Source organism: Triticum urartu, chromosome 2 (assembly GCF_003073215.2).
Source record: "Triticum urartu cultivar G1812 chromosome 2, Tu2.1, whole genome shotgun sequence".
Lineage (NCBI taxonomy): Eukaryota > Viridiplantae > Streptophyta > Magnoliopsida > Poales > Poaceae > Triticum > Triticum urartu.
The window spans coordinates 630,800,944-630,814,012 of record NC_053023.1 but is presented as its reverse complement, the minus strand read 5'-3'; the positions used below and the strand labels follow the sequence as shown (position 1 = coordinate 630,814,012).

General features: G+C 48.1%; 1 protein-coding gene across 1 annotated transcript; it reads left to right on the top strand.

Annotated features, from left to right (window-relative positions):
- Positions 1–9,815: 9,815 nt before the first annotated feature.
- Positions 9,816–10,754, top strand: LOC125533820 (dehydration-responsive element-binding protein 1E-like). The gene has a single exon (XM_048697159.1). The coding sequence runs from the start codon at positions 9,859–9,861 to the stop codon at positions 10,510–10,512; it is 654 nt and encodes a 217-aa protein (XP_048553116.1). The 5' UTR covers positions 9,816–9,858; the 3' UTR covers positions 10,513–10,754.
- The last annotated feature ends 2,315 nt before the right edge of the window (positions 10,755–13,069 follow it).

Below are 13,069 nucleotides of genomic sequence, written 5' to 3'. Positions count from 1 at the left end.
TAAGTTCACCTTTAACATTAGCCATATAATCACCCAAGTTTTTAAGCATATTTGAATTGTATTTCAATTGTCTACCAAAATAAGCATTGAAGTCTTCTTGCTTAACCATAAATTTATCAAACTCATCTAAGCATGGGCTAGCAAACTTAGTAAATGGGATTTCAGCTTTATCATATCTATAGAGAGAATTTACCTTTACTACCTGTGTCGGGTTATCAAGACCATGTACTTTTTCAATAGGTAATGAATTAAGATCATATGTTTCTTCAACAGGCGGTAAATTAAGACCGTGTATTTCTTCAATAGGAGGTAAATTATTAACATCTTCAGCTTTAATACCTTTTTCTTTCATAGATTTCTTTGCCTCTTGCATATCTCCAGGACTGAGAAATAGAACACCTCTTTTCTTTGGAGTTGGTTTAGGAATAGGCTCAGGAGTTGGCTCAGGAAGTGTCCAATTATTTTCATTTGTCAACATATTATTCAATAGAATTTCAGCTTCATCCAGTGTTCTTTCCCTGAACACAGAACCAGCACAACTATCCAGGTAATCTCTGGAAGCATCAGTTAATCCATTATAAAATATCCAGTATTTCATTTTTCTTAAGAGGATGATCAGGCAAAGCATTAAGTAATTGGAGAAGCCCCCCCAAGCTTGTGGGAGACTCTCTTCTTCAATTTGCACAAAATTATATATATCCCTTAAAGCAGCTTGTTTCTTATGAGCAGGGAAATATTTAGTAGAGAAGTAATAAATCATAACCTGGGGACTACGCACACAATCAGGATCAAGAGAATTAAACCATATCTTAGCATCACCCTTTAATGAGAACGGAAATATTTTAAGGATATAAAAGTAGCGAGTTATCTCATCATTAGTGAACAGGGTGGCTATATCATTTAATTTAGTAAGATGTGCCACAACAGTTTTAGATTCATAGCCATGAAAAGAATCAGATTCAACCAAAGTAATTATATCAGGATCAACAGAGAATTCATAATCCTTATCAGTAACAAAGATAGGTGAAGTAGCAAAAGCAGGGTCAGGTTTCATCCTAGCATTTAGAGATTGCTTATTCCATTTAGCTAATAACCTCTTAAGTTCATAACTATCTTTGCAAGCTAAAATAGCTAAAGAAGCTTCTTTATCAAAAACATAACCCTTAGGAATAACGGGCAAGTCTTCATCATCACTTTCATCAATATTATCAGATTCAATATTTTCATTCTCTCTAACCCTAGCAAGTTGTTCATCAAGAAATTCATCAAATGTAGTATCAAGCATAGAAGTAGTTTCATCATAATTATCATGCATAGCAGAAGTGGCATCATCAATAACATGTGACATATCAGAACGAATAGCAGAAGCAGGTTTAGGTGTCGCAAGCTTACTCAAAACAGAAGGTGAATCAAGTGCAGAGCTAGATGGCAGTTCCTTACCTCCCCTCGTAGTTGAGGGATAAATCTTAGTTTTTGGATCTCTCAAGTTCTTCATAATGATAAGCAGATATAAATCCCAAGTGACTCAAAGAATAGAGCTATGCTCCCCGGCAACGGCGCCAGAAAATAGTCTTGATAACCCACAAGTATAGGGGATCGCAACAGTTTTCGAGGGTAGAGTATTCAACCCAAATTTATTGATTCGACACAAGGGGAGCCAAAGAATATTCTCAAGTATTAGCAGCTGAGTTGTCAATTTAACCACACCTGGAAACTTAATATCTACAGCAAAGTATTTAGTAGCAATGTAATATGATAGTAGTGGTAACGGTAGCAAAAGGTAACAGTAGCAAAAGTAATGTTTTTGGTATTTTGTAATGATGATAGCAATAGCAACAGAAAAGTAAATAAGCGAAGAACAGTATATGGAAAGCTCATGGGCAATGGATCAGTGATGGAGAATTATGCCGGATGCGGTTCATCATGTAACAGTCATAACCTAGGGTGACACAGAACTAGCTCCAATTCATCAATGTAATGTAGGCATGTATTCCGAATATAGTCATACATGCTTATGGAAAAGAACTTGCATGCCATCTTTTGTCCTACCCTCCCGTGGCAGCGGGGTTCTAATGGAAACTAAGGGATATTAAGGCCTCCTTTTAATAGAGACCGGAACAAAGCATTAGCACATAGTGAATACATGAACTCCTCAAACTATGGTCATCACCGGTAAGTATCCCGATTATTGTCACTTCGGGGTTAACGGATCATAACACATAATAGGTGACTATAGACTTGCAAGATAGGATCAAGAACTCTCATATATTGATGAAAACATAATAGTTTCAGATCTAAAATCATGGCACTCGGGCCCTAGTGACAAGCATTAAGAATAGCAAAGTCATAGCAACATCAATCTCAGAACATAGTGGATACTAGGGATCAAACCCTAACAAAACTAACTTGATTACATGATAGATCTCATCCAACCCATCACCGTCTAGCAAGCCTACGATGGAATTACTCACGCACAGCGATGAGCATCATGAAATTGATGATGGGGGATGGTTGATGATGACGATGGCGACGGATTCCCCTCTCCGGAGCCCCGAACGGACTCCAGATCAGCCCTCCCGAGAGGTTTTAGGGCTTGGCGGCGGTTCCGTATCATAAAACGCGATGAATCCTTCTCTGTGATTTTTTCTCCCCGAAAGCAAATATATAGAGTTGGAGTTGAGGTCGGAGGAGCTCCAGGGGGCCCATGAGGTAGGGGGCACGCCCTAGGGGGGCAGGCACGCCCCAACCCTCGTGGACAGGTGGTGGGCACCCTGGTCTTCATCTTTTGCAAGGATTTTTTCTTATTTCCGAATAGATGTTCCGTGAAGTTTCAGGTCATTCCGAGAACTTTTGTTTCTGCACATAAATAACACCATAGCAATTCTACTGAAAACAGCGTCAGTCCGGGTTTGTTCCATTCAAATCATGCAAGTTAGAGTCGAAAACAAGGGCAAAAGTGTTTGGAAAAGTAGATACGACGGAGACGTATCACCACCCAGACATTGTCAGACATTCGTAGCCACTACCCACGCACCCGCACGCCTTGTACTACGGCGCTGTCCACCCAGGACCCGTCCGTAGCCAAGTACCCTCCGTCATCCTGTCCACGAGGTCCATGGAGGACACCACGCTCGGCAGGTGTCCGATAAAACGCCGGTGAACTTATTTTTAAACTTCATGTCGTTTTTTAGAGTAAGAGACGATGAGTTGTTGTGCGATGCATGATTGACCGTATCTGCGGACTTTGTAGGGTGGAGTAGAAAGGGGTTGTTTTGGCAGCGCGTGCATGGTTTGTTTCATGCGCGAAAGCACACTGCGCCCTATGACATGCACATCATCCATGCACACAATATGACGTCATTAGCGTATCGATGGTACACCATCCAGAACTCCGTTTCAAAGTTTTCTGTCACGGTTGATCGGCTGGAGGTAATGTGGCCATTTCTTGCAGCAACGTAAGTTTTTCTTCTTCTTGCTCAATTTGCTAGTTGATTCGTTCATTCACTCAATGCCGCTCTACAAGTTGTGCATCATGTACGCACTGCCGTGATGTACCATAGGGTAGAGGCAGATCATTCATGCACATACATCATTAGATGTGTGGGACAATATGATCCATCCATGAAAAACTTGTTGAACATCCGATTAATGTCATTGATTTGAACTATTTCTTGTTGATTGAGCTATTCTTGTACTAGACTTGTTTGCATGCTATGTATGGATGAGTATGCTATTTTCTATCTGAACTTTGATGAATTTTGTCGTGTTTGATGAAACCCGGTTTGAAATGTATGCAGATAACTTTGGATGGCTCGCTCCCACATCAGTGTCGGCTGACTGCCCCCTGGTCCGCGGGCGGATGCGGTGTCCGGTTTGCGGGTCAGCGTTGAAAATGCCCTAATTCATTCTTCCTTAGAAAACTCTCTTTTTTATTGTTTTATTTCTATTTCAATTTCTTTCTTCTTTACGGTCAATACCAATGCCACTAATTATTCATTCTATTCATTCTTAGAAACCTTCTTTTTGGCAATCCACCATTGTATGCTTAATCTTGCATATTATTAAAAACATAATTTATGTGTAAATTGTGTGCAAATTTTGTCATTATTTATTCTATTTTATTTATTTTCTTTCATCTTAAAGGTTAATATCAATGCCACTAATCCATTCTTTCTTGGAAAACTTCATTTTTTATTTTTATGTGTAAGTAAACACACAAGTACTATATAATATGTGTGTAAGCTATACTAGAGTGCAAAAATTTCACTATTTATATTTATTTTTAGCATATAACAAAAGGTGCAATTTCAGTATAAAGTTATCTGCAATTTTTGACCGGACAAAGACCTAGCAAGATCAAACAGCTCAACAAAAGAATTGGGAGCCCAGTTAACACCCAACCATGACTGGGTGCAACTCCAGAGCAGAGTAGCTAAGTCACACCTGAAAAGAATATGATCAGAGTCCTCACACCCAGCATGCAAGGCACAAAATTCCAAAGCCGCTTACGTTTACGAATTTGGTCTGCAGCCAGGCATCTCAGGAAGAATGAATTTGGTATGCGCATATTCATGTGATTGCTTGCCAAAGAAAAAAGCCTAGCATACCAAATGTCCTGAAACTCGGAAGTAGCGAAACCAGAAATCAGCCTATTATAAAGAGACTTAGCCGAGAAACCTCGTAAGGAGAACAGGGCCAGATCACGGAGTCCTTAGCCTCCAAAAGCACAAGGAAGATAGCACCGAGATTGTGCCATTCCTCCAACTCTACAGGAGACAATACCCGATGAAACCCCAAATCCCAGTTATTGCAAGAGAAATCCATAATGGAAATCTCAGGATTAGAACAAATAAGAAAAAAGAACAGGAAAAGACGAACAAAGCAGAGCATCATTGTGCCACCAATCAAGCCTAAAACGAATAGACTTGCCATCATGGACGACAAACTTGACGTGAGCACAAAATCCATCAACACTTTAGGCAAATCACGCCAACACAGAGAGCCTCCAACAGCAGAGGCAAGCATAGGGCTAGAAGAGGGAAAATATTTAGCTTTAAGAATACCAAACCACAACACCCTAGGGGAAGAGTTAAGAATCCTCTACCACCATTTTATGACCAGATATCAAAAACATGGGGCAGGAAGAAAGACCAGCATTAATGAGACAAACCTTACGAGCAGATGAATTATATCTGCTACGTCGGGGCATGACCCTATTGCCAACCTTTAACATAATAGCAGCAAAATCTCTACAACGCAGCATGAGAGAGAACATCAGAATCCCTAAGTATTTAAAAGCGAATGATCCAAGCTGACAATTCAGGAGATTGGCAACCCGCTCAGCCTCAACGGTCGAGCTACCAGAAATGAGGACTTCGCTTTTAGACAAATTAGTTTTAAGACCGGATAAGGCTTCTAAGCAAAGGAGTAGGAACTTCAAATTGACGATACACAAACCATCGTTTTTGACAAGGATGATCGTATCATCTGCATATTGGAGGTGAGAAAGGACAGATGATATATGATTAGAGCTGACGGGAGTGATATGACCAGCCACGATAGCGCGAATCCAAATACAGGAGAGAGAATCGACAATGAAATTTTAACAAAAGAGGAGAGATCGGATTTTCTTGCCTGGGATCTCTTCCATTGGAGAAGAAAGGACCCACCACCCCATTGACAGACACCGCAATATATATGCCACAAACTAACTGCATGATACGATGCACGTACCCACCATCAAAACCTTTGGCCAAAAGCACATTGCAAAGAAAGAACCACCAAACACAATCATAAGCTTTCTCGAAGTCAAGTTTAAGAATAACAGCTTCGCTCTTTCCCAGAACGAATATCATGAATAAATTTCATGTAACAACTACCGCCCAACTACAATCCATAGAATCCACAAAAACTTGGCAATGTATTGCCAATTCAGACAAGTAATAATGAACTAATTGCGAGTTTTGATGAGTTTCGTAGGACGAAACGGGATGCGGCTTGCATCTTAGGGCGTGTTTGCTTGCCGTGCGCTACAGTACCCGCATTACATGCACTTCTCCACCCAACCTAGCTATGCAAATGCAGCCTCAAGTGCACCATCTGCATGTTGTTTGGTTGCCTTCATGCCCTCTTGCTTGCATGGGCAGAACCACACTGCCTGGTGTTTGGTTCCCCGCATGTTAGTGGACAAACCCAAGGCATGGTGTTTGCTTGTATGCAACGCGTGGTGTGTGGTAACCTCTTTGGCTAGTTGGTGAGGTTACCAGCACACTTCGGCACAACCAGTAGCACACATCATAAGCAGAGCAGAGTATAAACAGAGGATCAACTACTTAAGAACATATTTCAGATAAGCAGTACCACACTTCATAACAGTTCTACGCATAAACCATAAACATAAACAGTTCAAAGCAGACTCGATAGTACTTAGGGAGGCCCCGGCCTACTCCTTGGCGGCGAAGGCTTCGTTGTGCTTCCCGAACTTGTTGACGACCTCAATGCCATCGTCGTCGAAGATGATGACCTTGAGGGTGTCGGGAGTGAGGAGCTTGAACGTCACCATGTAGCCGATCTTGATCTGATGAACGGCTGTGTAGGTGGCCCAACCCTAATTCAGGGTCACCCTGCCGTTCATCAGCTTCACTGTAACCTTCCAGGAGCAGCCGGTGTTGTTCCTGAGCTTGAACTCCGTTGGCACCATGACGAAGTGCTTGGTGAAGTCCAGGGGCATGGGGATGCACTCAAGCTTCGGTGCAAGGATGACCTTGCAGAAGTGAGTCGGGCCATCCTCTTGATGGCAGTGGCCGTAATTGTGGCGCTTGTTGCTGGGGGGCTCCTCCATGCCCTCGTCGCCACCCTCAGGCGTCTTCGGGTCTTCCTCGGCGGTGAGCGGCAGCACAACCTCGTCGAGCATTGGATGAAGGGGCTGCTTGCCCTTGTTGTCAACCTCCGTGCCCATCTCATTGCTCTCCTCGATCTGCACACAATTCATGAAGTCAAGCACAGCACAAAGTTCATGGCTAATTGAAGAGCATGTAGTTAAAACGGCATGACTGTCACTCTTCTCCTCCTCTCCATCCCCCCTATATTTACTCACCCTGCCCACCACTACTTACCCACCTCCTCTCTTCTCTCACTGTCAACCTTCCTCCTCCCCATCGCCATGAGCTCTAGCTCCAGCTCCAACGCCAACCCCTTCCCTTGGGGTATTGGCTGGAGGGCCTTCTTCCTCTGGTGGTCGGTTTGTGACCGCACCAAGTTTGAGAACACCATGGAGGTGTGCTCAAACTTCGGCTCCATGCATGACATGCGGAACGAATCTAATGCAGTGCTCATGAAGGCCAGTAAAGAAGAGCTGAAGACGATGATTCCTGACCCAGCGAAGGGCCCGATGGCAGTTGACATGATTCGCTGGGCCATGAATCAGGTCGTCTCCGACGACGCTAAACAGAGGAAGAAGTGGTGCAAGTACAAGACCTACTGGGCTCCTAATGACCGCCGTGCCGCAGTGTACTGGGAGACGGCTATCGCGCCGCCGACGGTCATCGGTGGTGAGCCTAAGGAGGAGGAAGAAGAAGCGGTGCAGATGCCAGCGAGGGAGCCGGAGCCAGGCCGTCGTACCTGGCAGATCGACCTCGACTCCGCCAAGGACGACGACGACCCGCCAGCCCGCACGATGATGAAAAAGAAGATGAAGGCCAGCGGCTCGACCAGCCGCTCCGCACACCGGTGACGGCCGCTGGGGTCAGCCGATGTCCCTTGTGTACCCCCTATCCCCCAACCCCCCCCCCTTCTGCATTTCGATCTTGCATCTATGAACTCGTATGAACTGCTATGAACTAGTATGAACTACCCCCTATGCTTATCTACCTCTATTCCCCATTCCCCTCCGCCGTGGATCGAATCTATCGTCGTGGATCGAATCTAGCGTGCATGTCGAAGAGAGAGAAGTGCTTACCGCAATTGCCGTGGGCCAACTGCTGATCCGCTCGCTGGCGGTGGAGTCTGGTGGTCTTCTTCCTCTGCTCCGATCCGCCGCCGCCGGTGAGAGTTGGGAGAGTGGGGAGAGGGAGCGATAAGGGACGGTGAGGCTAATAATTGCCGGCGTCTTGGGAAGCAACGCGGCTTCTCGAGCGTGGCCGCGCGCGTGCAGCCGCCGCCGCCCACGTGCACCGCTCGGGCCTGGCCCTGAAGAAACTGTAGATTAGTGCGTTCCCAGCGAGCCAGGCCCAGAGGTGCTTTAAATTCCGTGCTGTGCAGGTTCAATAGTAAAACCAAACGTCCAAACAATCCGTTCTCTTTTCGCGCGGACCTGGTTAGGCCTTATGCAGACAACCAAACGCGTCCTTACGATCGGTCGTGTGTATTGGAGGTCGAAGGAGGAGGAGAGGAGGACCGCAGGTGATGAGTGGATCAGACACGTCGTACACTCACATGCGCAGTTCCAAGCAGAAGCCAAAGAGGTGCATGGCCTCAATTCCAAATCGAGGCCGACAGGTTCAGGCCTCTGAAAACGTAGGAGCACTGTAATCAAAGGCCGTCATGTCTGGAGAAAAACAGAAGGAGGCCAATGATACTAGTACAGTACTAGTACTACAACTAATACGGGTCCCATCCCATGTGATGTCCCGAAATACTCCGAGCAACCAGCATGCGTCGCGAGGTGCGACGTGAAACTCCCCAAAGCCACCGTCTATTTCCCCGAGCAGCAAGCTCAGCCGTGTCTGGACTGTGGTCAGTGTCCATTTTCACTTGGCAGGTACGTGCGCGTGCGACCCAGTCCACGCCCACCTGCTCTGTCACGATAAAGCGGGGCATACGATTGTCCAGGATATTTTGTAACCAGCTGAAATTGGCGTCATGGCGACCGTCGTTGTCGTCCTCAACTGAAAACCTCAAATTCCACAGACAGAGGGCCACGCGCACTCTCCAACTTGCGCAAGTCCGCATCAACCCACTTTAAAGGCCAGCTCAGGTTTTGAGAAAGAACCGCAGCCCCTCACCGTGAGGTTTCTTTCAGCACGCGCGATGCGTCCACTTCACAACCTCTCAAAAAATAGTAGCAACTCCAAACCCCCCGAAACGAACGGAAGCAAAGCCCAGCAGCCCACAACGCTCGATCGCGCGCGCGCCGTCGAGACCCAAAGTGGCCCATGGCAGCGCGTCGCGGGCGTCACCATCGCCTTCCGTGCAGCCTACAGCTGGTTTGACAACCAACTGAAGCGTCCCACCTAACCAAAAAAACCGCGAGAGCCTACTCCCGGTCCATCCATTTTTTTTTCAAAAAAGGAGGATGGCCCCTGCCTCTACATCTAGAAAATGCATACGGTTACTTTATTGATTATTCTTGAGGACTTTACAAAATATTACAAACAATATACCTGAATCCACCATCTTGGCAACATATACCGCTACTCTTATCCAAATGATGAAGGGATGCTAGCTGAGTCACTATCCAAACCACTCACCTAAACTTAACATCAAAAGCCGGAAACCTCAGCCAAGCCACATACCGTGTCTGGGGCACAATCTGGTCAGACGCACTCGCGTATCGTCGCCGCCATCTTTCACAGATTCGTCTTCAGATTATATTAAGATTTCTATCTTGCCTGACCACTCTACCATCGATGTCACCATCTCCTCCCGCCCATGGTACATCCAACTTCACTTCACTCCGGCTGGCTCCTCGTGTCACCCCGCGTTTGCAGCAGCGCTCCGCACGCGCTCCCTCCCATCCCATCCATCCATCCATCCATCACATGCGTAGCTATATATAAACCGCCGCCGGATCTTTCCCTCCCAAACCCAAACTCAAACCAAGCCATGCACACAAGTCCACCTCGAACGGACTGATCACTGATGGAGTGGGCGTACAGCGGCGGCCACTCGTCGTCGGGAACGAACTCTCCGGCGGCCGGCGGCCGGGAGGAGGGCTCGTACATGACGGTGTCGTCGGCGCCGCCCAAGCGGCGGGCGGGGAGGACCAAGGTCAGGGAGACGAGGCACCCGGTGTACAAGGGGGTGCGCAGCAGGAACCCCGGCCGGTGGGTCTGCGAGGTGCGCGAGCCGCACGGGAAGCAGCGGCTGTGGCTCGGCACCTTCGACACCGCCGAGATGGCGGCGCGCGCGCACGACGTCGCCGCCCTCGCGCTCCGCGGCCGCGCCGCGTGCCTCAACTTCGCGGACTCGCCGCGCACGCTCCGGGTGCCGCCGCAGGGGGCCGGCCACGAGGAGATACGCCGCGCCGCGGTCGAGGCGGCCGAGCTGTTCCGCCCGGAGCCTGGGCAGCGCAATGCAGCTACTACCGAGGCGCCGGCTGCTTCACCGGCAGACGCGGGGAACGCGGAGCTCGTTGCAAACTCTCCTTACCACCTCATGGATGGTTTAGAATTCGAAATGCAGGGCTATCTTGACATGGCGCACGGCATGCTGATCGAGCCACCGCCAATGGCGGGGCCGTCGACGTGGATCGAGGAGGACTACGACTGCGAGGTCAGCCTGTGGAACTACTGATGCCGCGCACCTGAGCCGGCTCGGGCCTGGCCTTCATGGCTCACTGTCACTGTACATACAGCTTAATATCGCCATCCAGGACGCCCTGTACTTGTGGTGTGTAATGTTTCCCTGCTATTGTGACGAAAATGTCATGGCAATGTGGGTCAACAAACAATTAGTGCCAGAGATAGCACTCGCACGGGCGATCTTGGCACGCTAAAATTCAAGCCTTTACTCGTCCGATTCATATATTTCCTGCTTTGAGATAACTTGGTCAGACTAACAGGCTCTTGCGCTGTCGCAGAAGTTTTTTTTTTGAAAGATCCAGCAAATGCTGGCTTTTCATTGATTATAGCAGGAAGCAGCGGGAAAACAAAGGGGAGGTGAAGATCCGAGGATCAAGTGCGTAGGGATGGCCACATGCGGCCGAAAACCCTAGTACAGGAATTTTTTTTCTCAAGCTGGTTCCCCGAAGGGGCTCTCGATGCACGTTGCTCCTGTGATCCTTCAGAGCTCGATGCTGTCTCGGATGCGCCTGATGATTTCTCGCACGCTCGGAAGGCTGCGTCGAAAGGTGCAGTTGTTTCTTTCTTGCCAAATCTCCCAGCATGCCAGCAGCAGGATTGACCGCGCACCGTGTCGTCGTGATGGATCAGTGCGCGGCAAGATGTAGTGGATGATCATGCTGGAGTTTCCGTGGCTCCAGCAGTCCGCGGGGGAGAGGGCGGAGCAGCCGTGCCATTGCCCGATCGCGCTCCACACTTGCCTAGACTCCAGGCAGTTCCAGAACAGGTGGCTCGAGGACTCGAGGCTTCTGACGCGGAGTTGGCAGAAATAGCCGTTCGGCCAACCCCGCCTCTGCAATCTGTCATTGCACCAGAGCTTGTCCCGCAGCAGCAGCCATGAAAAGATTTTGATCTTCCCCGATGCCCAGGCTTTCCAGATCAATTGATTGAAGTTGGTCGCCGTCCTGCTCTGAAACTGAGCCTGGTATGCAGACCTGGCCGAGTACGTCCCCGAACTCGAATGCTTCCTGGTGAGATCGTCCGGCACACCCTGCCGATCGCTGCAGTTCGCGATGCAAAGCCAGAACGTCCTCGAGGAGGTGCTGGTTTTGTCCGTGGGCAAGATCGCGGATCCAGGTGTCGTTGTTGAGTGCGTCGTGGACTGATCTGTGCTTTCGTCGAGAGTGGATGAAGAGCATGGGGAAGCGTTGCGAGAGACTTCCATGTCCGAGCCACAGGGAGCGCCAGAAGGATGCCCTGATGCAGATTAACCAGTGGAAAAAGACAGGGGCAAAGGAAAAACAGCGGAAAAAAGACTTGTTCCAACTTGAGAACCAAACTTCAGAAACAAAATTGGATGGTCTGATTGCTTGTCAAACGCAAGCATTTTTACTGAGTCTGTTTGAGTCTGATGGTGTGTCCGTCGGAAATGGAGGTTTTTGCCCAGTAGCAAGCACTAACTACGGAACCTTCCATTTTTATATTTTCAGTATACAGGCAGCATATACCAGCATCACGCTTAAATGTTACTCTTTCCGTCTGAAAATACTTGTCATTAAAATGAATAAAAGAGGATGTATCTAGATGTATTTTAGTTCTAAATATATCTTTTTCTATCCATTTTGATGACAAATATTTTCGGACGGAGAAAGTACTATCTCCGTCTTATGATATACTTCCTCTGTAAATAAATATAAAAGCATTTACATCATTACTTTAGTAATCAAAACACTTTTATATTTTTTTACGGACGGAGTAACATGTTATTATGACCAAGACGTCGTATCTTGTGCATCCACGAACCAACCAATATATGTGTATATCTCTACTGTTAAAGGGGAATTTGCCGTCGACGTGATGGTTCAACCAGGCCTCCCCTCGCATGTAAACTTCTCCCAGCATGCGAAAAAACCGGACCTCCTCGCTCCTCTCCACCCGTCGCACGAAGGAAGAAAAGAAAAAGCAAATAAAACAGCGCAGCGCACGTCCCACCTCCTACTCCCCTTCCCCCAAATCCCTCCCTCTCAATCCCGTTGCTCTCCCTAGAGGAATCACCGCCGCCGACCTCCTCACGCTTATGGCGACCTCGAGCGGTTCCACACTGTAGCCGAATTAGACTGGAACGGTGGATCCAAGCCCTTCCAATCTCATCTGTTCTTCACCGACTTGAGGAGGAGCTTGACGTGGGGAGGGAGCCGAGCAAGAGCGCCGCGCCCATGGCCGCGATGAATGAGGCCCAGGTTACGCTATCTCACCCTCCCTCCGACCCATCTTCTCCCCGTAGCCTGTACTGTCTGACCCCTACGTTTTCTCTCCCATTGCAGGGGCCGTCTGAGTGGCAGTGAAACAGCCAGCGGAAGATCGGTTTGTGGCAACGGACGGTGGGAGGAGCAGGTGGACACATGTAATCGCCGGTGGAAATCTAGCAAGCGGCGGAAGAGCGCAGCGGGCGGTGCTGGCCTAATGCCCACAGGGAAAGAGAAGGCCATGGTTCCTGCGCGTGGTGCCGTGGTGGGGTCGCGCTGCTGCTCTAGGACTGTGGTGCTTCCTTCCAAAGAGGTATGGCCCGT

Excerpts from the sequence above, each read along its gene's own strand:
- LOC125533820 (XM_048697159.1), top strand. The coding sequence starts at position 9,859 with ATGGAGTGGGCGTACAGCGGCGGCCACTCGTCGTCGGGAACGAACTCT.